Source organism: Gorilla gorilla, chromosome 3 (genome assembly GCF_029281585.2).
Source record: "Gorilla gorilla gorilla isolate KB3781 chromosome 3, NHGRI_mGorGor1-v2.1_pri, whole genome shotgun sequence".
Classification (NCBI taxonomy): Eukaryota; Metazoa; Chordata; class Mammalia; order Primates; family Hominidae; genus Gorilla; species Gorilla gorilla.
In genome coordinates this window covers 143136817-143163432 of record NC_073227.2, presented here as the reverse complement: position 1 = coordinate 143163432, position 26616 = coordinate 143136817, and the positions used below count along the sequence as shown (strand labels likewise).

General features: G+C 35.6%; 1 protein-coding gene and 1 pseudogene across 9 annotated transcripts in view; both read right to left on the bottom strand.

Moving 5' to 3' along the window:
* Positions 1–26616, bottom strand: part of AFG2A (AFG2 AAA ATPase homolog A) — a 396134-nt gene that overhangs the window by 275681 nt on the left and 93837 nt on the right. For all 9 annotated transcript variants that reach the window (XR_010133490.1, XR_010133493.1, XR_010133492.1 and 6 more), the window contains exon 11: positions 16603–16812. Coding sequence is in view for 5 of the 9 variants with exons in the window: in XM_055385175.2 (XP_055241150.1) it covers positions 16603–16812 (210 nt within the window). In the remaining 4 variants the exon portion in view is untranslated. The remainder of the gene's footprint in view (positions 1–16602; positions 16813–26616) is intronic.
* LOC109026454 (coilin-like) lies at positions 19482–21706 on the bottom strand (annotated as a pseudogene).

Genomic DNA, 26616 nt, shown 5'->3' with positions numbered 1-26616 from the left:
AAAGAAATTTTTAAAAAAAGAAGAAGACAAAAAACAATTTTAAGGAAAACATTAAAATTATGAGGAAAAGATAGAAAACATAAAAAGAACCAAATGAAGCTTCTACAGCGAAAAGATATAATATTGGAAATTTTAAAGTGCACTAAATAAGCTTACAAGCTGAAGAAAAAAATCAGTAAATTTGGAGACAGAACAACCATTCAAAGTAAGCATAGAAACAGAAAAGATTGACAAAAAAAAAAAAAAAAATGACATCCTCAGAGACACAGGTCCCTTAATAACAACAATATTAAGAGGTTTAATATATGAGGGGTCTTCAAAAAGTTCACGTAAAAGATGTATTATTTTAAAAATTATGCATGGATTTCAGTTATTTTTGCACCAAAATAAATTCATACTAACTTGTTAAAACATGTCTGAAGAGAGTCTAGTTTGAGGCACTAAGGGTAAGATACCAGTTTGAAAACAGTTTCTGTCAGAGCCACATGAATTTTGTTAAAATTGAAGCAAGAAGAAGCAAATTTATGGTAAAGCTTGGATAGAAAAATGGTAAAACTATTGATGCTTTATGAAAGTTCATGAGACAATGCCCTAATGAGATAGCAGTTTACAAATGGATAACTGAAAGAACAAGACTATGTTGAAGATGAAGCCCCCAGCAGCTGACCTTCCACATCAGTTTGCAAGGAAAAAACTCATCTTGTTTGTTCCCTAATTGAAGAAGATAAATGATTAACAGCACAAACAATAGCCACCACCAGAGCCACTGCAATTGGTTCAGGTTAAACAATTCTGACTGAAAAATTAAAGTTGTGCAAACTTTCCACATGATTAGGGCCAAAATCCTTATGCCCAGATCAGCTGCATACAAGGGCAGAGCTTTCAATCAAAACTGTAAACAAGTGGGATCAAGATTTTGACATACTGCTTCAAAGAATTGTAACAGGAGACGAAACACAGCTCTACAGATCTTGAAGACAAGGCACAATCAAAGCAATGGCTACCAAGAGACAGAAGCAGTCCAGTCAAAGCAAACATGGACTGGTCAAGAGCAAAGGTCATGGCAACAGTTTTTCTGAATGCTCAAGATATTTTGCCTGTTGACTTTCCAAAGAATAATAATATCTGCTGACTGCAAGTGTTTTGAGAAAGCGAGCAAAAGCTTTAGCACAAAAAAGCCCAGGAAAGCTTCACCAGAGTCCTCCTTTACCACAAAGCTTATGCTTATTTGTCTCATCAAACAAGGGCAATTTCACGGGAATTTCAATGGGACATCATTAGGCATTTATCTTACAATCCTGATTTAGCAACTTCTGACTTCTTTTTGTTTCTTAATCTTTAAAAATTTTTAAAGGGCACCCATTTTTATTCAGTTACTAATGTAAAAAATATAACACTGATATGACTAATTTCCCAGGACACTCAGTTCTTTAGGGATAGACTAAATGACTGGTATCATCACTTACAAAAGTATCTTGCACTTGATGGACCTTATGTTGAGAAATAAAGTTTATATTTTTTATCTTTTAATTCCATTTTTCCATGAAGTTTTTGAAGTCCCCTCATATATACAATTGAAAAGTCAGGAAAAAAAAGTGGAAGAAGATGACAAAAACATAGGCAAATTTGATTTTTAAAAATATTAACTAGATCCAAAAAAGCTCAGTGAAATCCAAGTAAGGAAACTACATCAAGATGCATCATTATCAAATTACTAAAAACTGATAAGAGAAAGTCTTAAGAGAAATGAGAATATAAGAACACATTATATATCTGTAAGCAAAGAATTACTGCTGACTTCTTATCAGAAACAATTCAAGCCAAGTGACAGTGGAGGACAAGTGCTGCAAGAAAAAACCTGTCAAGCTAGAATGGCATATCCTTAAAAATGAAAGGTGAGGACAAGATATTATCAGACAAACAGAAGCTGAGAGGATATGTCACTAGTAGATCTCCACTACAAGAAATATTAAAACAATTTCTAAAGCTTGATGGGAATTTATATCAAATGGAAACCTAGATCTATACAAAGAAATGAAGAGGGTTAGAAATGGCAAATATATGAATAAATATAGAATAGCTCTTTTTTCAATTAATTTCTTTAAGAGGTAACTGACTAAAAGTTTTAACTCTACAATATAAAGTTTATTGTGTATTTAGAGGTAAAATACAGAATACAGCACAAGAAAACAAAAGTATATTGATGTAAGAACTTAAACTATAAATAAAGTGGTGCAGTGTTATTTGAAGACAGAATGTAAGTATGTATAGTATAGATGCTTGAGCAATTTTTTTAAGTAAAATAAAGAGGCTTAGCTATTAAGACAATAGAGGAGATAATATACAATATCAAAATGCACTGAATGCAAAAGCAAAGAGGAGAAAAGGGAAAAGAACAGAAATGGCAAACAGACAAAAATTATGGACATTAACAAATCTTTCAAGTTGGAAACATGCCTGATGAAAACGAGACCACCTTTAATACTGTTTTTGTATGGTGCTGCTATGGACCAAATTTGTCCCTCCCAAATTCATATGCTGAAATCCTAATCCACAATGTGATATTAGAAGACAGGGCCCTTGGGAAGTAATTAGTTCATGAGGGTGGAGCCCTCATGAATGAGATTAGTGTCCTTATAAGAAGAGACAGGAGAGCTTGATATCTCTCTCTGCCTTCCACTATGTGAGGCTATGTCAAGATGACCACATGAAAGCTAGGCAGCAAACCCTAAGAAGACACCACATCTGCCAGCACTTTGATCTCGGACTTCCCAGCCTCCAGGATTGTGAGAAATAGATTTCTGTTGTTTAAACCACCCAGTCTATGGTATTTTGTTATAGCAGCCTGAAATAAGACAATTACCTTCACAATGCTGCTTCAAAAATATTGAAATATGATAATATGGTAACAGATGAGTAGGTTAGAAGATATGAGAATCAGGGTAGAAAAGTTAAAAGCAAAAGTAAGAAAGGGATAGGAAGAACATCTCAAAGTGCAGACTGACAGAATCCAGCGTCCACCAAGGATACTGCCTTGCATCATATTCAATTAAGATGAGGGAGATATCTAATAGCATAAACACAGGAATCCTTAAGTAATGACAGAAGTAGTTTTATCTTTCTGCCTGATTTTTTTCTATTAACCCAAGATGATTAATCTTTTTGAAAAACTGTTTCAGGCCAGATGCAGTGGATCATGCCTGTAATCCCAGCACTTTGGGAGGCTGAGGTGGGCGGATCACCTAAGGTCAGGAGTTCAAGACCAGCCTGACCAACATGGAGAAACCACATCTCTACTAAAAATACAAAATTAGCTGGGAGTAGTAGCACATGCCTGTAATCCAAGCTTGGAAGACTCAGGCAGGAGAATCGCTTGAACCTGGGAGGCAGCAGTTGCTGTGAGCCGAGATCACGCCATTGCACTCCAGCCTAGACAACAAGAGTGAAACTCCGTCTCAAAAAAACAACAAAAACAAACAAACAAAAAAACCCCAAAAAACTGTTTCAGAGTAATAGATTATACATAGTCTAAAAATCAATATTTGAGGCTAATTAGGAGACAGATATATGAAAAGAATAATCATAAGCCGGGCGTGGTGGCTCATGCCTGTAATCCCAGCACTTTGGGAGGCCGAGGTGGGTGGATCATGAGGTCAGGAGATCGAGACCATCCTGGCTAACACGGTGAAACCCCGTCTCTACTAAAAAAAAAAAAAAAAAAAAAAAAAAAAAAAAAAAAAAAAAAAAAAATTAGCTGGGCGTGGTGGCGGGCACCTGTAATCCCAGCTACTTGGGAAGCTGAGGCAGAAGAATGGCGTGAACCCGGGAGGTGGAGCTTGCAGTGAGCTGAGATTGTGCCACTGCACTCCAGCCTGGGTGACAGAGCAAGATTCCGTCTCAAAAATAATAATAATAATAAATAAAAAATCATAAAAAAGAAGAGTAATAATTAAAAATATTATCTATCATTTAAGACAGATATCATTACATCACTGACTGCAATCTACAAACCACAGAATACACAAATAGACAAAGTGATTATGTATCCATAAGTAAACAAGGATTTGCTTGGCACAGTGTTTTGGATGAGTAATCATTTATAATTAGTATATCAATTATTTGTACATTGGTACTTAAACTGTAAGCAATCATGTTTCCACAATAAAATTATTGTTAAGCTTAAGATACTACAGAGTGACTTCATGATTACAATTTAATCACCAATACTTCCATATCTCAATTTTTTAAATAATGCAACTACCAAACAGATTTAACTTAAAAAAAGACAAACAATGAAACATTAATTATGCTGAGGCAAAATGTTCTCATACTTCTAAGGATTTTGAAGAAAAAGAAACAATACCAAATCAATTTTACAAGCTTATTTTTAGATACAGGTTAGACTATGTAACAGCGACACAATGTTTACACCCACAGCCGTCACTGAGGTAAATAAACTTGAAGGCAGTTTTCCACGTATTGTGGGATCTAAAAAGACGAAATATAAAGAGCCAGAGAGTAAATATTTTGGGCTGTATATGCCACATAAAGTCTTTGTCACATATTCTTCTTGTTAATATCCCTTTAAAAATGAAAAATTCATTCTTAGCTAGCGAGCTGGACCAAAATAAACTGCAGGCCAGATTATGTCTAAAGACTATGACCTCTGATGTAGATTAATCTCATATAATTTGAAAGAGTTCACTTTTGTCTATAAGATCAAAAGTCATCAAAAATGTCAATGACATAATTGCTAAGGAGTGAACAATCTTCAAAATATTTTAAAAATTGATTGATACAAATTAAGCAAAAAAAATTAATGACACACAAAAAAAGCAATTTCAAACTATCTAGTAATGTTGAAGCGTACATGTCCAATAACAATAACAACTTCTTCTAGATACATATACCCTACAGAAACTCTTACCAATATACAAAAGAAAATGAATAAGAATATTACTGAGCACTGTTTATAACAACAATAAAAATAAAAGGTGGAAGTGTCTTAAAAATTCATTAACATAAAAATGAGTAAATAAATTGTTGTGTCCTCATAAAATGGAGTACTAGGCTGTCAGTGTGTGAATGAAGGGCTAGTCAAAGAAATAAGTTAAGAGGTAGGGAAACTAGCAAGGGATCTGTAATACAGCCAAAATGCACTGCCTCAACATTTATAACCAAGAATGAACGTTCTTAATGTTTTGACAAAATGTTTAAAAGTTATGTAACACTTGTAATTTTTCCCACTGATTAAGATCATTCTGCATAATTTCACCTTGCACAATCATTTTTACAGCCCTATACTACAGCCCTATACTTGCTTTGTACTAGACTGCAAAGCAAGAAATGCCTGTAGTATAGGGCTGTAAAAACGATTGTAGTACAAAGCAAGAAATGCCTATTCATAACATAATATAAAGTCAAATAAACAAAACTAGTACTTTTCATTTACATGTGGTAAATTAAGTTTTACACAAGGGGGACTGTGGACAAGGAATTAAGAAAGTGAACACTAAAACAAGGATCAGGGCCCACCCAATAAAACAAGCTTTAGATAAACAGCAGAGTGTGTTTTTGTTGAGGGGTTAGGGGTGGTAAGAAATTTGTATGCAGATTTTATTCAGTTTAGAGCAACTACCTAGGCAAACTGTGGCCTGACAATAATCAGAAAGGAAATTGCTGGGGTCACTGTTTTTATTGCAATTACCATCATGCCAACTCTACGTTATTGCTGTTGTTTACAGCAATTGTCTCCAAAGTCAAGGATATGGCATAAAATAATAATCCAGTGAAGAGATTTCTTTATTCAGGCAATGTAACTGAATGTATATATACCGCTTTTTAATTATCTGGCTTAACTGAAGGAAAGAGATTAGAGAACCTGGAAAAATGGTCATTGTTCTCTGTAGATGATGAAGATAACCTAGGCACTAATGTTAGAAAGTACAAGATTATGGTCATTTCATGATTTTTTTTCTCTGCTAAGTACAATGTCAATATCTTGGTATCAATAGAAAGATTAATATGGTTTATTAATAAATATCCAACATACAGGTAAACATTCTTGATACTTTGTTTGAAAATGTGAAAATATAGTATAAAGCCTCAACCAATTGAAGGGTCACTCCACTGCCACAGAAAGGTGGACTACAGGACCTGTGGATAAGAATGAAACAATGCTTCTTCCTCCAAAACAAAACAAAACAGAAAGAAAAAAAATTAAGACATTTGAAACTCTAACTTGAAAATCTGGCACTGTGAAGAAAATACGCATTGGAATAATTCAAGTCAAGTGTTACTAATAAGGCATAATGAAAAGACTGCAGGGTCCCTAGAAAATATGACTTTGTACAGAACTATGTACTGATGAATCTTACCTAGATGGCCTGCAAAATGCAACCCAAGTAGCTGAACTCGTATGCTGCGTTGGTCTCGAGTTTTATGAGAAGTCACAGCAATTTCATTACCAAGGGAGGTTATTTTAAGCTTGAAGTTTAAGTTGCCAAAAATCACTGTATTTTGGTACAAAGAGTTTAAAAGTCTATATTCAGTTTCAAAGATAAATATTACACTTTACTACTAACAGAAAACTTAAGGAATCATAAGCTGTGATGTCATACTTTTTGCTCCATTTGAGGTCAAACATACATCAATTTCTTAAAAATGGAAGAGAGCAGCAATCAGCATGTACTAATTTTGTGGAATCTTTCTATATGCTTACTATGTCTTATACCTTTTACTGCTTGCAACAGTCTTCTGAGTTGTACACTGTTACTACAATCTTACAGAAAAAAATATTAAGTGCAAAGAGGTGAAGTAATTTGTCCAAAGTCACACAGCTTAGCAAATGGCAGAACTGGGATACAAGTCTTTTAACTATTACACTTGACAGTTAGAGAAACTGCCCCAAATATTTGGCCACCATTGGCACAAAAGATATGCAACAGATTAAAGTACAAGTACTGTGACCTACTCATAGAATGTTATTAGCAGAAGGGCTTTAGGAGTCACTTAGTCTAACCTACTCACCTAAAACTGAGGCAAAGTACAAAGAGGCTGAGTAATACGCCAAAAGTCCTAGAGCTAGTTAAATGGCAGAAATGATAAGAATGCAGAATTGTGGTTTCCAAACCAGCACTCTTTCTAAGAATTATGATGTCCTGTTCCAAGTCCTCAAAAGAGAAATGAAATGTCCTGTTAAGATTTTAGATGAAAGTTAATTTGGGGCTAGACAAAGCTGGCTGCTAAAAATATTTTTTAAAATTTAAAACAAGATGTTACGCAGTACCAGCAATTCAAATTCAAATGTATTTCTGGTGAGCAGATCGAGTGGCAAAGGTGAAGTATAATTCTTTCTTAATAGATGGTAGCATAGGCTAATTTGAAAATAAGAATTTTATTAGTACCCGTTATAAACAAGAGACCATTTATATCTAACTACAGAGTTTAGGTATATATAGTATAGTCTCAGTCCCATATTTGCTCACAAGTTATGTTACTTTTAAAAATGTATGTTAGTCTTGCCACATATTTTACCTCCTAGATAGCATGTGCTTTACTGATATGAATGATCAAGAAAAACTGCCATTAATAAGTACCATTAATTGAGTTATTTTTAATAGCATTATTTTTAACACTCCATGGCCAATATTTCAAGTATCCAAGTTTACAAAATAACAAAAATATCATAAACACATGTGAAAATATTTGTCCAGCTGTTCTATTAATCTAGTGAGAAGTAAACCTGACTTATCTTTTTACTGTGCTTCATTATTTTACACCATATCAGTCACAAACTCGAGTATAACATTTACACCTCATGTTCTTACAATTTTGCCCCTTTAATCACTACTGGGTTTTTTTCAGTCCTCCCAAGGGCTTTTTAAATGTGTCTGACACCTGCCTGGTGCTTTTAGTTATTACAATTCAAATGAAGTTTTTATAAGTTCTAAAGTGTCTGGGGAAGGCAAGTTAACCTAAGTGTTAACTATGGTTAAATGTTATGGAATATGCTCATAAAAATCCAAACTCACATAATATAGAATTACATATATGTAATGTGAGTAAAGGAACTTGAAAATTAATAAAAAGTACAGTATCAGCACATACAGAAGGCCATTCTGGGAAAGCACTTCAAAGAGTTTGAAAATAGGTTTTAATTACTAGGCAAGAATGCTGTGGGCAAGTAAAAACCCTGAAATGCAAGAGGGGCTGGCAGGGAAGAGAACAGAATTCGAGCTGTTCCTCTCAAAAAGTATAATACAATCCTTCCCCAAATTCATTCATTCTATTCAGGAAAAAGAAAAATGACACATTTCTTCAGAACTTACATTGCAGGGACCATGCTGGCTACAATTAGGCAAGTTGTAAAATGTGCATTTACACATATTTACATGCCCATGAAATCCCCTTCTGCTATTAATGACTACTTTTGTCACTCTCAGTCTCCTTTGCTGACTTCTCTGCAGAATCTCAAACACTGATTTCCAATTTCCACATTTTCATCTCAATTTCCATATTTTCATCTCTCAAAATAATCATCCTCTTGAGCTACAAATCCATATATACAACTGCCTTTAGGACATATTCAACATTTTGTCCCAAAGGCTTTTCAAACTCATCACTGGTATTTTCTCTCTCACCTCCAACCTGTTTCTCCTCTTCTCCCTGGCGTTAGGATACTTCCACCTGCCAGTCATTGACAGTAAAAATTTTTATCACCTTTGACTGCTTTTCTTTCTCATTTCTCACATACAATCAACAACCAAGAGCTGCAGATTCTGTTACCTGTTTCTTCATATTAGTTGTTGAGTCAAATATCTCTCCCACTAAATAATGAGTTGATACATAACGAGGAGCCCATCCAATACATCTTTGTTTACTATGCACAGTGCCTGACACACAGAAGGTGTTATTTTTGCTATTCCAATTGTAAAACTTTTACAAATATTTTTAAAAGTATTACAGACATGACACTGTAATATTTATTTCACCTCTAAATTTCATTCAAAAAGGAATTGAGATAGAAAGAAAAAACTAGTCTCTCTACATCAGCTAATTTATCCATGAATAAAAAATTAAACCCAACAATAAAACGTGCTTATTTTTAAACTTCTTATAAGTTTAAAATTATCCTTCTTTTTCTTATAAAATTCCTTATAAAATCATCCTTCTTTTTCTAAATCTCTCTAGGTCTTCTTAGATTCCAAATGCTAAAGGTTTTGTTATAGTTCTTATTGTCATTTTCTGCTTTTAGATAAATGTTATTTATGGAATATTTTCACATCAAGACTTTTTTTTATATATCAGCTTTATCAACTGATAAAAGCCCAACTCAAAAAAAAAACATATATATAGTCTTAACATATGATGCCACAACTTTAACATAGTATACTGTACAAATAATGACAAATGTAAGTAAATCTGATCTAACTTCTTCATAACCTTGTAAAACTGACAATGGCATAATAACTATTCCACTTGTCCCAAGAATAACAGGTTACTATTAGTTATTCCCTAATAGTCATTCAAACAGGGATAAAACTAAGTATATGTCTTTGTTTAATATTGATGTTAATAACTGCCGATTTAAGCAAATAAGGCACATAATACAACTCTATTTGCTGAAGTCAAGGGAATTTTTAAAGTTAAAACAAAACAAAACTCTAAAGGAAATTAAATAGAAACTCAAAAAGTTTCAGACTCTAGATGAGCCCAAACAGTAATAAACCTATAGAAGGAGAATATAGACTTAGGATCCACAAAAGGCATGAAATGACATAGTTCCTGGTGAGACTAAACTGGAAGCTGCACCCAAGGTGAAAGAAAAAATAACCAAAACACTAAGAGAAAGAGTTCTTTATAATGTTGGGGTCTGGGTTTGGGGCCAGAACTAACACACACCTTTATAGGCTTCAACTGAGAAGTGCAGTGAAACAGGCAAGTTCAGGGCAGCCCCAAACCTAGGTTCCCCAGCCAAGTTCCTCTCAGGGCTTTTCCCAGTAACTTTCCACTATCATTATGGGCAGGGGGACTATGAATAGGAGAGGTCATCAAAGCCCTCACCCATGAAATCCACAATCTTCTTCATGACTCTTCTTTGCCTTACTCCATGCATCCTGTTCACTGCAGTACAGAACTCAGAGTTAGCCTTTTAAACTTCAATTACTTCATCTACAATATGCCCAGATCTATTATACTGACCTCAAAATTTATTTAAATATATTTTATTTTTTTAGCAAAGTTTAAGATTTACAGAAGAATTGAGCAGATAGTACAAACAGCTCGCATATGCCCACCCACCCATGTACACTGTTTCCCTTATTATTACTATCTCATATTAGCATGGTATATTTGTTACAATCAGTGAACCCAGATTGAGATATTATTATTAAACTAAAGACCATAGTTATTCAGATTTCCTTAATTTTTCCCTAATGTCCTTTTTTTTTTTTTTCATTCCAGCATCCTGCACAGGATATTGTAACATTACATTTAGCTATCATGTTTCCTTGGGTACTGCCTTGGTGGTGACAGTTTCTCAAACTTTCCTTGTTTTTGATAACCTTCACAGTTTTGAGGAGTACTAGTCAGTGATTTTACAGAATGTCTTTTAACGTGGGTTTGCCTAAAATTTTTCTCATGGTTGGACAGGGGTTATGAGCACTCAGGAGGAAGACAACAGAAGTAAAGTGCTATTATCACCACATTATCCAAGGGTATATATAGTCATTTATCAGTATCCACGGGAACTGGTTCCAGGACCACTGTGAATACCAAAATGCACACATACTCAAGTCCTGTAGTCAGCCTGTGGAATCTGAGGACACATAGTTAGCCCTCCTTATTTGGGAGTTTCCATATACCACAAATATTATATTTTCAATCTGTGTTTGGTTGTGGAACCTACAATAAGGAAGGGCAACTATACTGAAAAAAAAAAGTATTAAAAAAATGTGTTGTTCAAAGCATCAACTGTACTGTCAACATGACTTATCACTGAAGCTGTTAACCTTGATCATCTGGCTGTGGCACGGCTTGTCAGGTTTCACCATTGTACGGTAGCTCTTCCCCTCCCCTCTTTCCATATTAAATTCTTTGGAAAGAAGCCCACACTCAAGGAGTGGGGAGTTATGCCCCCCCAAAACTTTTTCATTTGCCTTTTTAAGCATAATGCTCCCCAAAGCTTATAATGTACAAATGTTATACTTTTCTGGATGAAAAAAATGAGACTTATTGAACTTGCTTAAGGCTGCAAAACTAAAAAGTGCTAAGGTTAGGAAGTAAATCCAAGCTATGTGAATCCCAGCTTAGTGTTCTTTTCATCGTGACGTACTCAATATCAAGGGCACAAATTATATACTAACAGGTAAATTTTAAGCTCCCCATTATCCCACCATCAGTCTTTTTCCAGGCACTTCTATTTCATTGAACAGTTTCCTGTATCTTTGGCTGTGATTGCCCTTTCCTATTAACTTTTACTCCTAGACCAAACGCATGTTATTTTTCTGTTTTCTTTGTCCTAGAGAAACAAAATTATTTTTCAAACCAGTTCCCAGAAACATCTTTCCACTTCTCTGAACCTACCCTACAGAAACTACTTAAACTATCTTCCCTGGTAACTTTGTGTAGTTAATGAAAAAAGCCATTGGACACTAGTTCTATTTTTTTAAAAAAAACAAAAAGGGAAATGGAAGAGCATATAATACAGTGGTTAAGAGCTCAGACTCTTGAGTCAGAAAGTTCTGAGACTAAATTTCAGTGCCATCACCACCACTTAGACCTTCGAAAAGTCACTTAACCTTCTTAAAATCATTATCCTTATTTGTAATCTTAAAGCATTCTGTAATTAAAAGAGCTATGCAGTTTTCCATGCAAAAATTAAAAAACAGAAGCCTAAAGATGAATTTGGAATTTTTAAATTTCAGATTATCTTGTACCTTTGATAAGAGAATATTAATATATCTAGTTAATGACAAATAGTAATTACAGATGCTCCTTGATTTACAATGGGGTTATGTCCTGATAAACTCATCAAAAATTGAAAATATCCTAAATCGTAAAGCATTGAATACACCTAACCTACTGAACATCATATTTTAGATCAGCCCACCTTAAACATGCTCAGAATGCTTACGCTGGCCTACAGTTGGAAAAAATGACGTGGCAACACAGTACATTCTAGAATGTTGGCTGTGTACACTCATGATCACATGGCTGACCGGGAGCTGTGGCTCACTGTTACTGCCCAGCATCATGAGGGAGTACTGTACTGCATATCACTAGCTCAGTAAAAGATTAAAATTTGGGTCTGGCGTGGTGGCTCATACCTGTAATCCCAGCACTTTGGGAGGCCAAGGCGGGTGGATCACAAGGTCGGGAGTCCGACACCAGCCTGGCCTACATGGTGAAACCCCGTCTCTACTAAAAATACAAAAATTAGTCAGGCGTAGTCGTGGATGCCTGTAACCCCAGATACTTGGGAGGCTGAGGCAGAGAATTGCTTGAACCCGGGAGGCAGAGGTTGCAGTGAGCCGAGATCGCGCCACTGCATTCCAGCCTGGGCGACAGAGTGAGACTTCGTCTCAGAGAAAAAAAAAAAAAGATTAAAGTTCGAAGTATAATTTCCACAGAGTGCATATCACTTTCACACCATTGTAAAGTCGAAAACTTAAGTAAATCCATCTTAAATTGGGGAGCACCTGTACTCTGAATTGTGCGCTACTTTGAATAAACCACAGGTTTTTCTGGAAATGAAATCTATTCTACACAATTCCTCCCTGAGACAAGTATAGAGAAGAAAATTTCCCAAAAAGTCAAGGATATACTAAGCTCATTACATTCCTGTATTCACCAGAATAATTATTTGCTGAAAATCCCTGTCAAAGACCTAACCACATTTCTTGCAGAATTAGTGACAGTTCTTCATATAGTAAAGCAATGCAGCTATCCCAGGGCAATTAATCTATTGTAGCACTCCAGACAAAAGCAAGAGAGAAGCAGAAAGGAAATTTCAACTGGAAAGTATTTTATGTAACTGGCCCAGATAACAAACTAAACTTACACAGTATGTCAAATGTCACAATCTACACAAAAACACATATATATGCCAGAGGGCCTTAAGAGCCCACACAAGCCAAGGTGAAGTCTCCACCCTGAGTACAGTACGTATCTTTTAATCCCTGTTCAGAAAAGATGCATAGAGGAAGCTAAAAGGTTCTTTCATAAACTTAGAGGAAGAAATGTAAGTCTATCAAAATATCTTGAAGATTAAAAGTAGTAACTACCATTGTGAAAAGTGACAGGGAGTTTTTCCTTTCAATCTATTTAAAATACTTGTGTTTCCTAACTGGCTAGAGAATTCTAGTGTATGTCTACTTTTTCTGATCACTTTCAAAATGTGTAAGATTTGTTATTTCAAAATTTCAAACTAACTTTTAACACTTAAATCTTGTAGAAAACAAATATATAGGTTGAAACCAAACATGTGGGTTGAACAAAAGTTGCCAAGTTTTTTAAACAGGAAGTTAAAATTAAAGAGAACAGGACCAGGTGCAGTGACTCACGCCTGTAATCCTAGCACTTTGGGAGGGTGAGGCGGGCAAATTGCCTGAGCTCAGGAGTTCGAGACCAGCCTGGGCAACATGGTGAAACCCTGTCTCTACTAAAAATACAAAAAATTAGCTGGGCGTTGGGGTGCTTGCCTGTTATCCCAGCTACTCAGGAGGCTGAGGCACAAGAATCTCTTGAACCTGGGAGGTGGGGACTGCGGTGAGCTGAGATCGTGCCACTGCACTCCAGCCTGGGCGATAGAACAAGACTCTGTCTCAAAAAAAAAGAGAACAGAGTATGAATTCCCAACTTCTTTGGCTCCATTTTCTCATACATAAGCTGTATGGTATTGTTACTTTAAAACTTTCCTCACAAACACTGAATAGATGAAAATAAAAGGACCAATGAAAATGCTAGTAGAAGGCAAATTATTTTCATATTCCCAACTTTGTATTTAAAAAAATTTTAAACCTATAGGAGAGTTGAACGAATAGTACATGTTGAGTATCCCTAAATCTAAAAATCCAGAATGCTCCAAAATTCAAAACGTTTTGAGCTCCAACATGACACTCAAAGAAAATGCCCACTTTAGCATTTTAGATTTCAAATTTTCAGATTAGGGATGCTCAACTGGGAAGTATAATGCAAATATTTCAAAATGCAAAAAAATTCAAAATCTAAACACTTCAGGTCCAAAACATTTTGATAAGGGATATTCAATTTGAAAAATAAAAACCCATCATTCATTAAGTATATCCTCCATACAGATTCAAAAATTGAATAGTACTGTCGAACTACACTAAATTCTAAACTGAATAAAAATCCACACTAAATCAAAATTAGTAACTAGGACATGTAATAATCTCTGAGTTATGAACTCAATTGATTAAGATAATTTGTTAACATCATGTGGCTTTTCTGTCTGTGACCTAAAAATCTAATGAAAAAGCTCAAATAAATGAATGTGTGCCTGGTTATTTTATATAGCAGTGTACAAAGTTAAACCTTTCAAAGAATCATTTACAATTTCCTCATAGTGAAAAAAAGACTAAAAATGAAATTGTCTAAGGTTATGAAATGTTTATGTTCAAAAAAGATAATAAATATATTTCTAAGTAATTCTAGGATAGTCCAGAAAGCAGTCTCAGTAGTATCTAAAATTATTACCTTGGATCACAGAAAAAGTAAGATACTAGTGTGTAAGAAAATAAGTGTGCTCTTAAGAGTTAAGTCGAAAACTTACCTGATGAGGACTTTGCTCACAGGTTCTTAAATAAATTTTAGATTTCCAGTAGACAAGAAAAATTCTAATACTATGAATATACAATTGTAAAATATACAAGGTAAGAACAGAAAAAATGGAGATGAGAGTAAAAAGACTAGAAAATGCCAGTAAACACAGCCATCCCCATTACCACATGATAAAAGGACAAGGACCAAGGAGAAATCAAGATGTCCCGGGAAATGTCAAAATCACTCATTACTTCAACCCTTAAAACCGCAACCTTTGCTGTGTTGCAGCAGCTCACTCCTATAATCCCAGCACTTTGGGAGGGTAAGGTGGGAGGGCTGCTTGAGGCCAGGAGTTTGAGACCAGCCTGGGCAACACAGTGAGACCCTGTCTCTACAAAAATGTTAAAAAGTTAGCTGGTGTGATGGCTTACACCTGTAGTCCTAGCTGCTCAGGAGCTGAGGCAGAAGGATAGCTTGAGCCCAGGAATTTGAGGTTACAGTGAGCTATAATCACACCACTATACTTCAGCCTGGGCCACAGAGTGAGACCATGTCTCAAAAAAATAACAAATAAACCTGAAACCTTTAAAACTGTAGTTGTGATTCCCCATAAGTGATCATGCTGTAAATGGTCTCCTCCCCCATCTTTACTCTCCAATATCTTCCAGAAAATAAAAAATATGTTGAAGATACTGACTCTTAAAGAACAAACAGCTTAATCATACTTAAGTATCATTCTATAAAAATCTTAAGTAAAGCCAAAAGTTGACAAACTACTCTGAAGTTTTGTGCTTTCAAACTGCCAATGATTTCAATGTTCTAAGACAGAAAATGCATTCTGGGCCGGGCGCAGTGGCTCACGCCTGTAATCCCAGCACTTCGGGAGGCCAAGGCAGGCGGATCATGAGGTCAGGAGATCAAGACCACGGTGAAACCTGTCTCTACTAAAAATACAAAAAATTTGCCGGACACCTGTAGTCCCAGCTACTTGGGAGGCTGAGGCAGGAGAATGGCGTGAACCTGGGAGGCGGAGCTTGCAGTGAGCCAAGATCACACTAAAGAAAATGCATTCTGTTATGTAAAAAATTCCCTGGTAATATCAAAACAGATGATCATGTGCCTTTTCTGAAATGAATTGATAGTTAATCTATTTAGGTATATATTTTTGTGATACAGTCCACAAAAATGTATTTACAGTCTTATATGTGTGGATTAAGTATCTGGATATATCATAATGTTACATAAAATTAATATCTGGTCCTAAAGTAAGTGTACAACTACATATCATGAAAGATTATCTATCCCAGTTAATCGGGGCGAAGCAATGAACAAATAAAATGTGTGTGTGGTTCAGAATAAAAACAATGCACATATACTTTCTGAATGGAAAAGTATTTTTAAAGAATTTAGTGTACCATAACAAGTGTCTTGTTCATTTGAAAATTCTAGGTATGTAAATATTGAATTCACTGTCATGTTTATCTTTTAAGTCCTGGTTAAGCAAAAGTCTATAATTAAAAATGTAGAAACAAACAAAAAAAAAGATTAGCTTCTGTTACACATGGATATAAGAAATACCAGAATCAAGAAACTAAATAAAGCAGTCTTCCCAATGTCTACCATGGTTTGCTGATTACATGAACGAATTTATTTCTTATCACTCATCTCCCTATATTATATTGCCATCAACATCAAATAAAAAAAAAAGAATCACTGCTCCGTAAGATGCCTTTATTCGTTCTCCTAAAGGTAGGAGTCAGAGGATGGGGGTCGGGGGAGGCCAAGAGAGAGTAGCGATTAAAAAATTTAACATCCTACCTTTATAGCTAGAAAATTCAGTCCACTCTCATTGGCCAAAGCCTTTGCTATCATTGTTTTAGAGCACCCAGGTGGCCCATAGAGAAGAACTCCTTTAGGTGGCTGAATACCCATTCGAATGAAAGACTCTGGATGTTTTAAGGGCCATTCCACAGCCTGTTCCAACTTCAGTTTGATACTTTCCAGTCCTCCTATATCTGACCAGGATACCTGAAAAATAGAACGTTTTCCAAATGTAAGTTTTGCCAGGACAAACAGAGAACTAAAAAAAAATAAAAAACATATCATTAACAGAAGAACTGCAAAAAAGAATAGAACCATTTAAGAATCAGGAAAATCCTTTAAAAAATTCCAAGAATAACAAGAAGTAAATTGGGAGTACATAAAATGTGAACTGCATATTGTAAAAATACTAAAAAAAAAAAAAAAAAATTCTGCTTGTAAGTCTCATATAAATAACTGTTTAAATGATTGAACATATCGTAAAATCTAACCTTCTAGAAAGATTTAGAAGTTATGTTTCATCTGTCTGAAAGTGGTTTGAGTCAAGTCATCCAAGGTCTCATCTATATATCTAATTTCTTATACCCCTTTTTTAGCAAAACTACTTCCAAGCATATTTTTGTAGATCTTTATAGAACACACAATCATTTTTATCTTTAGCATATAAAGTATCCCCAAGGTTTTATTTTTCTCAACTAAGAAATACCCCCAGAACAAGACAGCTCTTTATATGTCTTAAGAATATACGTGTACCAGAAAACGTACACAAGAAATAGAATAATGAGACAGGAATCCATGCGTTAAAGAACTAACTATAACAACCAGTAACCATGAACAACCACAGTTCAACAAAAAGGATACTAAGTACAATAACAAACTGAAAAGGCCTTTGGGAGTTCCCAGGAAGAAAAGACTACTTCTAGCTGGAAGACAAACCTAAAAGCCAACTCTCGAAGGATAGATCAGATTTGGAAATGCAAGAACAGGGAAATGGCTAGGTACAGGCCAAAAAGTGACAGAAAGCTCAGAAGGAAAGAAGTATAAAAAGGAAAAGAGAAAAAATATTTGAGGGAGGGAAATAAAGAAAAGTTGAAGTTATAGCATAGGGCCCTGAAGACCAGAGGAAGGAATTCAAGAGAATTCTTTGTACATTCTTGGAAGTCTTCGAAGTTTTTTAATCTAGAAAGCAATATGGTCTGAAATGTCCTTCTGGAAGATTTCTCTGACAAGATTCATCAGAGAGATCAATTAATGACATAAATATCAGAAAAAAAAACACACCTTGAGCTAGAGTAAACACATGCAGATACTGAAAACTCACTGGAAGGATACTTCAGAGCTATAATTGTGGGTTCTGGGAGTAGAAAAAGAAACAGGAAAAACTTAAAGCTACATTTGGAGAGGGGTGGTGAAACAAAATGGAATCAAGGGTAATATTCAGGATTCAGACTCGGACAAATGAGTAATTAAAAGTTACATGAAAAGAAATAAGGGAACATGTTTGGGAACTAAGGAATATGATGCATAAGGTGTCAACTGGGACTTGAATATAGTAGAAAAATATGGACTATGTGATGACTAATCAATCTATATGAATGGAAAGATTGGGGTCTGAGTGATGCATTCTCTATCCTTAATTTCTTTACAAGTATGTTTAGACCCCATGTTGTAACGAATACTCCACCATAAATATAAATCCTTAACAAAAGTATTTCTTAGAGCACGTAAGGTCTCACACATAAAGTATATTACTCATATTGCTTTATAACAGTACAGTACAAATTTAAAAAACCACTTTCACACTCTTCAAAATACCGCAGAAATCAACTCAATTCTGTTGTACAAATAATCCATAAAACTTAAGCTAAACCAAGCTTGGCCAACCTTCAGTCCAACACAAATTGGTAAAGTCTGTTAAAATATTATGAGATTTTTTTGCAATTTTTTTTAGCTCATCATCTATCATTCGTGTTAGTATATTTTTTTTAGTTCTATATGATTTTATTTAAAAATGTGTACAGCTGAAGGAGGGATCTGATCTTTTGTTAAAAGAAACCAATTTTCACAGTATATATTTGGCCACTTAAGCTTTGTAGTGAATAATAACAGAAAAGGAAGTTTCTGTTCAAATCCTCACTCCAGCACACTCAGCCAGGTGCTTGGCAAGATGACACATTTCCTGGTCTGAGGCTCACAGCCAACCCTCTCACCCAAGTGGAACACCAATTCTCCTCCAGACAGACAGACAGACAGACACACACACACACACACACACACACATACACATACACGAGGTCTTATTTTTACTGCTCTACACAGGGCCCTGAGAATCCTTAATTTTAAAGTTGGGAAAAACGTGAAAGGATTCCTTAACTCATTGTCTGTGACAAATCCAACTACCTTTTAACTCTTAACAATTGCCAAGTATAAAATACTTGAAATTTATGAGATGCTCCATTTAATGGGACAACTCAAATGCTATAAAATTAGGTCAAGTAACATGCTTTAATATTTTTAAATGTTACTTAAAACTTAATGAGACAAGATATGCAGCACATTCTTGGTATTATAAACTCCTACTGACAACTGCTGCTTGATGGTCAAAAACTTAAAAAAGAGAAGAAACCATACGTATTGGTATACAACAACGTTTGCAGGGAATGTCATGTTTTACATTTTGTTAACTGAAATTGAACCTGACAAAAAAACCAAAGGTCTACAAAACCGACACCCATGTCATTTTAAATGATGAAGTAGATTGTTTCCTATGCAGTAAAGTGAAGATAACAAAAAAACCCATACAACTTTCAAATCCTCTTCAAAAAAAAAAGTTCAAGTTATAGTCACTTTCACAAACAAGACATTCATAAACTATAAGATGTAGCGGTCACATTCAGACAGGTTCTGTACTTGATGTGTTAATCGGAGATTCAATAATCAGTCTTGGATCAATCAACTCTCCCCAAAATACAGTGATCTTGCTCTCCTGCATCACAGCATACTCCACTACCTCGGTTCCACTTTCAATGTGATAAACCAAATCAAATTTCCCAGGTTCTCTCAAGGCAGATAAGGATGAAAGAATTTCTGTATCTACTTGCTGTGTCTCTGGATTGTGGCTTAATATTTTTCCTTGTAATCAGAGACATCAGGAGAGTGTAACTGGATGTTAGTTCCAAAGACTAAATGCAATCTTTTCTCCAACTTGAGGGGCAGCTGTTAACAACGGTAACAGACCATACAGTCCTTCTAGTGTGTCTCTACCGGATTCCGGAAAACAGTAGATGAATTTGTTACCACTTTATTTAATTGCTGTTGTCTCTGGTTGTCAGTGCTTCTATTTACAACACAGGAAACAGGATGCCCTTGTCCTCGACCTCTCCCCCGCATGCCCCGTCCCCTAGCTCCCTTCCAAGAAAAAAGGTTCTCTCCTCTACCTCATCCTCTTTCTAAACTGGGGAGAGACACACTGGGAGAAGGACCAGGAGCCTGTCTGCCACCATTTAACCCAGAACGCTTCCATCCAGTAGCACCTGCAGTCTGTGATGACAGCCCAGGGCCTGGACAACCTCTTCCTGCAAAAAGGCCTACTGTCTTTTAGAAACCCACAGCACACTCCGGGGTGCTCGATGACATCAAGCATTCACCTCTGACTCTGAACCGGAATCTGAACTAGAAGATGATGTTCCAGAGGTCTTGCCCTTGCTGGGGGTTAAGGCTAAAGCCAGGTTTTGTAGCCAGTTTGTCTGCAGTTGTACTTTTGGTAGAGGGTCCTTCCTTTGATTACTTAGTTGGTAATTTCTCTGAGGAATTTCTGGCTTTGCTGGGACCATCATGATTGATTCATGACAAGACTCAGACTCCGAGGAGGAACTGGGACTCTCGTTTGAGCAAACGCTTACACCACCTTTCCTTTTGGTTTTAACAAGGCTGTTTCTAGCAGAGCCTTTTGGAGAACTACATCTCTAATTGGCCCAGTCTTTTACTGCCTGTACTTTAGGTGACTTGGGATTCCTGGCCTTTTTTTCATATTCACATTTCTCCTTTTTCTTTGGTGATTTTTTTTTGGGGGGGGTCTCTTCGTTATCATCACCCATTGTGCCACAGGTTGCTTTATTTTTTCTTTTCTTTTCTTTTTTTTTTTTTTTTTTTGCTTATAGTCTGATCTGTGACCGCTTTTCGTTCTAGATCCAAGACCTTCTCATTATTGTTATTGTACTCTTGCTTCTTCCAATGCTTCTTTGAATAGTGGTAATCTGGGTTAGTTTCTTCATCCTCCTCTAACTTAAATGCCCACTTCTTTGCTTTTCTAAGTGATAAATGAGTACTGTCACCATTACTGATGACTACAGAATTCTCAGCAACTCCTCTCTCTTCTAATTTAACTCTTGAGGCAGTCATTGTCTCTCATCAGGCATGCGCTCTCGGTGGGGGGCAGGAACCCCTGCTCCAGGTAGAGGCCTCGGAGGGCCCCCAGAACGGAAGCCAAATCACTGGCGGATGAGACTAATGAGATCTGTGACAACTCGGCGCCTGTTCAAGTCAACCAGAAGCCAGGAAGGACGTACAGTGCAGGGTAGCTGGCAGTGGGTAATCATATTGAAGCTGTAGCCTAACCAGCTCGGAGGCTGCCATCTTGCTCGGAGCCCGTGTTAGTATATTTTATGTGTGGCCCGAGACAATAATTCTTCCAATGTGGACAAGAGAAGCCAGAAGATTGGACAACTCTGAGCAAGACTGAATTTATATGACTATCAAGGCCTGTGTGGAAAAGGTAAATAATTTATTAAAATGTGCAACTCTCAAGATGTTTTTGCATGCCAACTCTCCTAGTGACAATGGTGAAGAAAGAGTTAGAACGAAATATTATAGGTATAGGATACTCAGTTTCACTTCTGCATTTCATTACTAACTGGTGGAGGAAGTTCCTTCTCTCAATTTAGGAATCTCCAATCATAATAAACATATATTCTACAGGCATTTCATTATTTTTTTTTCTTTTTTATTTGAACTTTTATTTTAGATTCAAGGAGTACATATGCAGTTTGTTACACAAGTATATTGTGTGACGCTGAGGTTTGGATTACAGTTGAACCCCTCACCTAGGTAGTGATCATAGGACTTCATCAAAGAGTTCTGAAAGGAGTTTTAACCCTTTTTTTTCCCTTCCTTTTTTTATTATTATTACTATTATTATACTTTAAGTTTTAGGGTACATGTGCACAATGTGCAGGTTAGTTACATATGTATACATGTGCCATGCTGGTGTGCTGCACCCATTAACTCATCATTTACATTAGGTATATCTCCTAATGCTATCCCTCCCCCCTCTCCCCACCCCACAACAGTCCCCAGAGTGTGATGTTCCCCTTCCTGTGTCCATGTGTTCTCATTGTTCAATTCCCATCTATGAGTGAGAACATGCGGTGTTTGGTTTTTTGTCCTTGAGATAGTTTACTGAGAATGATGATTTCCAATTTCATCCATGTCCCTACAAAGGACATGAACTCATCATTTTTTATGGCTGCATAGTATTCCATGGTGTATATGTGCCACATTTTCTTAACCCAGTCTATCGTTGGACATTTGGGTTGGTTCCAAGTCTTTGCTATTGTGAATAGTGCCACAATAAACATACGTGTGCATGTGTCTTTATAGCAGCAAGATTTACAGTCCTTTGGGTATATACCCAGTAATGGGATGGTTGGGTCAAATGGTATTTCTAGTTCTAGATCCCTGAGGAATTGCCACACTGACTTCCACAATGGTTGAACTAGTTTACAGTCCCACCAACAGTGTAAAAGTGTTCCTATTTCTCCACATCCTCTCCAGCACCTGTTGTTTCCTGACTTTTTAATGATTGCCATTCTAACTGGTATGAGATGGTATTTCATTGTGGTTTTGATTTGCATTTCTCTGATGGCCAGTGATAGTGAGCATTTTTTCATGTGTCTTTTGGCTGCATAAATGTCTTCTTTTGAGAAGTGTCTGTTCATGTCCTTTGCCCACTTTTTGATGGGGTTGTTTGTTTTTTCTTGTAAATTTGTTTGGGTTCATTGTAGATTCTGGATATTAGCCCTTTGTCAGATGAGTAGGTTGTGAAAATTTTTGCCCATTTTGTAGGTTGCCTGTTCACTCTGATGGTAGTTTCTTTTGCTGTGCAGAAGCTCTTTAGTTTAATTAGATCCCATTTGTCAATTTTGGCTTTTGTTGCCATTGCTTTCGGTGTTTTAGACATGAAGTCCTTGCCCATGCCTATGTCCTGAATGGTAATGCCTAGGTTTTCTTCTAGGGTTTTTATGGTTTTAGGTCTAACATTTAAGTCTTTAATCCATCTTGAATTAATTTTTGTATAAGGTGTAAGGAAGGGATCCAGTTTCAGCTTTCTACATATGGCTAGCCAGTTTTCCCAGCACCATTTATTAAATAGGGAATCCTTTCCCCATTGCTTGTTTTTCTCAGGTTTGTCAAAGATCAGATAGTTGTAGATATGCGGCGTTATTTCTGAGGGCTCTGTTCTGTTCCATTGATCTATATCTCTGTTTTGGTACCAGTACCATGCTGTTTTGGTTACTGGCATTCCATTATTATAGAGGTCCCCTCTCCTGGGCTGTTTAGGACTGCTGACTATATTGAGAATTCATACTACTGGCATTTAACAGAAAAGATTAAAATAAATTAAATGATCTGACTTATTTTGAAGACAGGAAGAAATATAAGAAAATGCTCAAAGAGAAACATTTCTTTGTGGGATAATCTCTCTGTGAGACACACTGAGAGAGCTTTTACTTATTATGGAAGTTCTCTAAAATGTAAATGAAACACATCAATCAAGTGATTCTTACAGTCTATTAAGATCCATGTGTTGGTAGAAGGGCTATCATTAAAGAAGGAGTAGTGGGGTTTAAGAAGAGCAAGGAAGTAGACTTAATGGAAAGCAACACACAGTAACTGAAGTTCTATTTATATCTCAGATGGCAACAGTGAGCTATAAATTTGAGATTCTGGCTTCTTGGTGAAGACTGTTTGTCATGTAATTAGATATACCTTGTTGTCTTCCTAATAGGTAAGAATAAAAATCTTAAAAAGGGAAAAGGTAAAAAAAGAAAAAAAAAAGCTCAAAGAGTCCATTTCAAAAATCATTAAAATTATTTTTTTAAAAAAAGCTTAAATAACTAGCTTGGGAAAGGTACCGTTACAAGTATGGAATATGAGGAAATGGATGATACAAAAAAGAAATGCAAAATCAAACTATGGGGGTAAAAAGCTCAACTCTCTACTAATCAAAGCCAAAACATCCAAATTAAAATAGTGAAAAGCTGTTTTCAGCTTATAAAATTAGCAAAGAGTAAAATATGGACTTCTCAAGGCCAGTGATAGACAATGAGTCAACACTGTCACACACTGGTAGAAGAAAAAAATCATAATGTTTATTAAATGTACTTGTCAACATATTTTAGAAGTTCATACATTTTACCTAGTAATATTACTTCCTAGACTATCCTCCCAAAACAGTTCAGGAAATACAAAAAGATTTCTTCTTCAAAGATTCATGGCACAACACTCTGTATGACAGAAAATAACCTAGAAACAACCTTAATGCTAAACATCAAACAACTATTAAATGAATTATAGAATACCTAAAGAATGGACAATCATATAGAAATTAAATAAATTTTAGAAGATATTTTATATTTTCTGAAAATTTATGTAATAAAAAAGCAGAATATAAAGATTTTAATACATTATAATCCCAATTAAAACACATACACACAGGTCAGGAGTTCAAGACCAGCCTGGCCAACGTGGTGAAACCCCGTCTCTACTAAAAATACAAAAATTAGCCAGGCATAGTGGCCGGCACCTGGAAACTCCGCTACTCGGGAGGCTGAGGCAAGGGAATCACTTGAACCAGGGAGGCGGAGGTTACACTGACCCAAGATCGCGCCATTGAACTCCAGCCTGAACGCCAAGAGTGAAAGTCCGTCTCAAAGAAAAAAAAAAAAACCACATACACATATATGTATTTTCAAAAAGTGTTATTTTTAAAGTGATAGGAATACAAGCAATTTCTATATTATCCATAATAATTTTTGGTATTATGAAAATTTTCTACAGTGAAACTGCATTACTTTTATCATTTGACATACTCGTGTGTGTGTCTGTGTGCATGTGTGTGTGTGTGTTTGTGTGTGTATGTATATATAAAAGCATGAGGACAAGGAAGCAGACTAAGATCCTAGAAGGTGTGGTCAAGAAAAAAAGAAAAGCATGACGCAGATGGGGAGTTAAGAGGTTCAGCCAAAAACAAAAACAAAACAAAACAAAAAAAGCCTTGATGGGTGCCCAACGTTGTCAGGGAACCACCCATTCATCTAGTAGAACTAGGTGACAAAGTTAGAGAAATGACTGATTCACAAATCTAGGAAATTTTCTTAACCTAAGTTTCCTTTATTATTACAACTGTAATTCGTTTATTCTTTCCAACTATTGTACTGTGGTTAAAATTTACAACTGAAATAAATTCAATCAATTTTAAGAAATGTCTTCTATGTGCAGGATTTGTCCTAGAGACTGTAGGGGCACAAAGATGAGTGCAATAATGTCCAAAAAATCTGAAATCTAGAAAGAGAAATAAGAAAAATATCCTAAAAGAGATAGTCTCTAAATATATAAAATATCTGTCTTTACACAAATTAATACAAAAGCTACTGAAAAACAGCTTTATAATTCTCAAATAAGGCAGTGAAGACAGATTTGAAAATTGCATACATGTAAGATGTCAAGTTTTTAGAATATAAAAATAGCAGCAATTCCCCCCTTGTTGATTATGAGAATAGCAGATATAAGAAGTATAGCCTACAAGAAATTATAAAGAAGGATGTAAGAATTATCTGTATGCCAATACCTAAAAGTAACCCTTGTTAATATTTTGGTGTAGGACCTTCTAGCTCTCCAAATGCAAACACCCGTGTGTGCATGTGTATGTATGGTTTAACATATTCACAATTTTACATTCTGATTCTTTTTAACTTCATACTTTTTTGATATAGTAAATATCTTCTAAAATTTAGAACTTGGTAAAAAAAAAAAAAATGGTCTTGGGTTCAAATCTCAGACCCAGTACTTACTATGTGACTTGGGGTAATTTACTTCAACTCTCTAAACTTTTTCCTCTTCTATAATATGGGGATAATAAACCCTAAGGTCTCAGGATCACTGTGAGAATTAAACAGGAGAGTATATGTTAAATTAATTGTACTTTGCCTGGCATGTGGTAAATATTTAATAAATACTAGATACTTTATTTAAATGTCTGAGAGATGATTATAAAGTTTATATTCTGGAGGACTACTGAAAAAGATAAGCCATTAAATTATCTTCACTTTTTTTTGTTCTGATCACTTTAAACTAAAGGCAAACCAATTTTGCATTTTGATTTTAGTACCTGAAAGCCAAATAAATGATAACTCTTTCTATGGCTATGATAATAATTCACAAATAAATATGAATCAGCTTAAAAAGCCTGGCCAACATGGTGAAACCTCATCTCTACTAAAAATACAAAAAAAAAAAAAATTAGCTGGGCGTGGTGGTGCATGCCAGTAATCCCAGCTACTCAAGAGGCTGAGGCAGGAGACTCGCTTGAACCTGGGAGGCGGAGGTTGCAGTGAGCCAAGAGCATGCCACTACACTCTAGCCTGGATGACACAGCGAGACTCTGTCTCAAAAAAAAAAAAGCTTATTATTACACAGAAGAGTTCTAAAGCATAGGAAGTCATGGGAAAAGTTAGTCTGTAGAGAAGGATAAACACTACCATGAAATCATAAAATCCTAGAACTAGAAGAGGAATTCAAAAGCTAGCTGTTTCACTATCCTACCTTCAGACAGTATATCATCTTTCAACACCTCTCATCTTTCAACAAATAGTACTTTACACTTAAAATTGTTTTTAATTCTAGAACCTTCTTTTTAATAACTTACAATATATCATAACTACCGTAAAATTA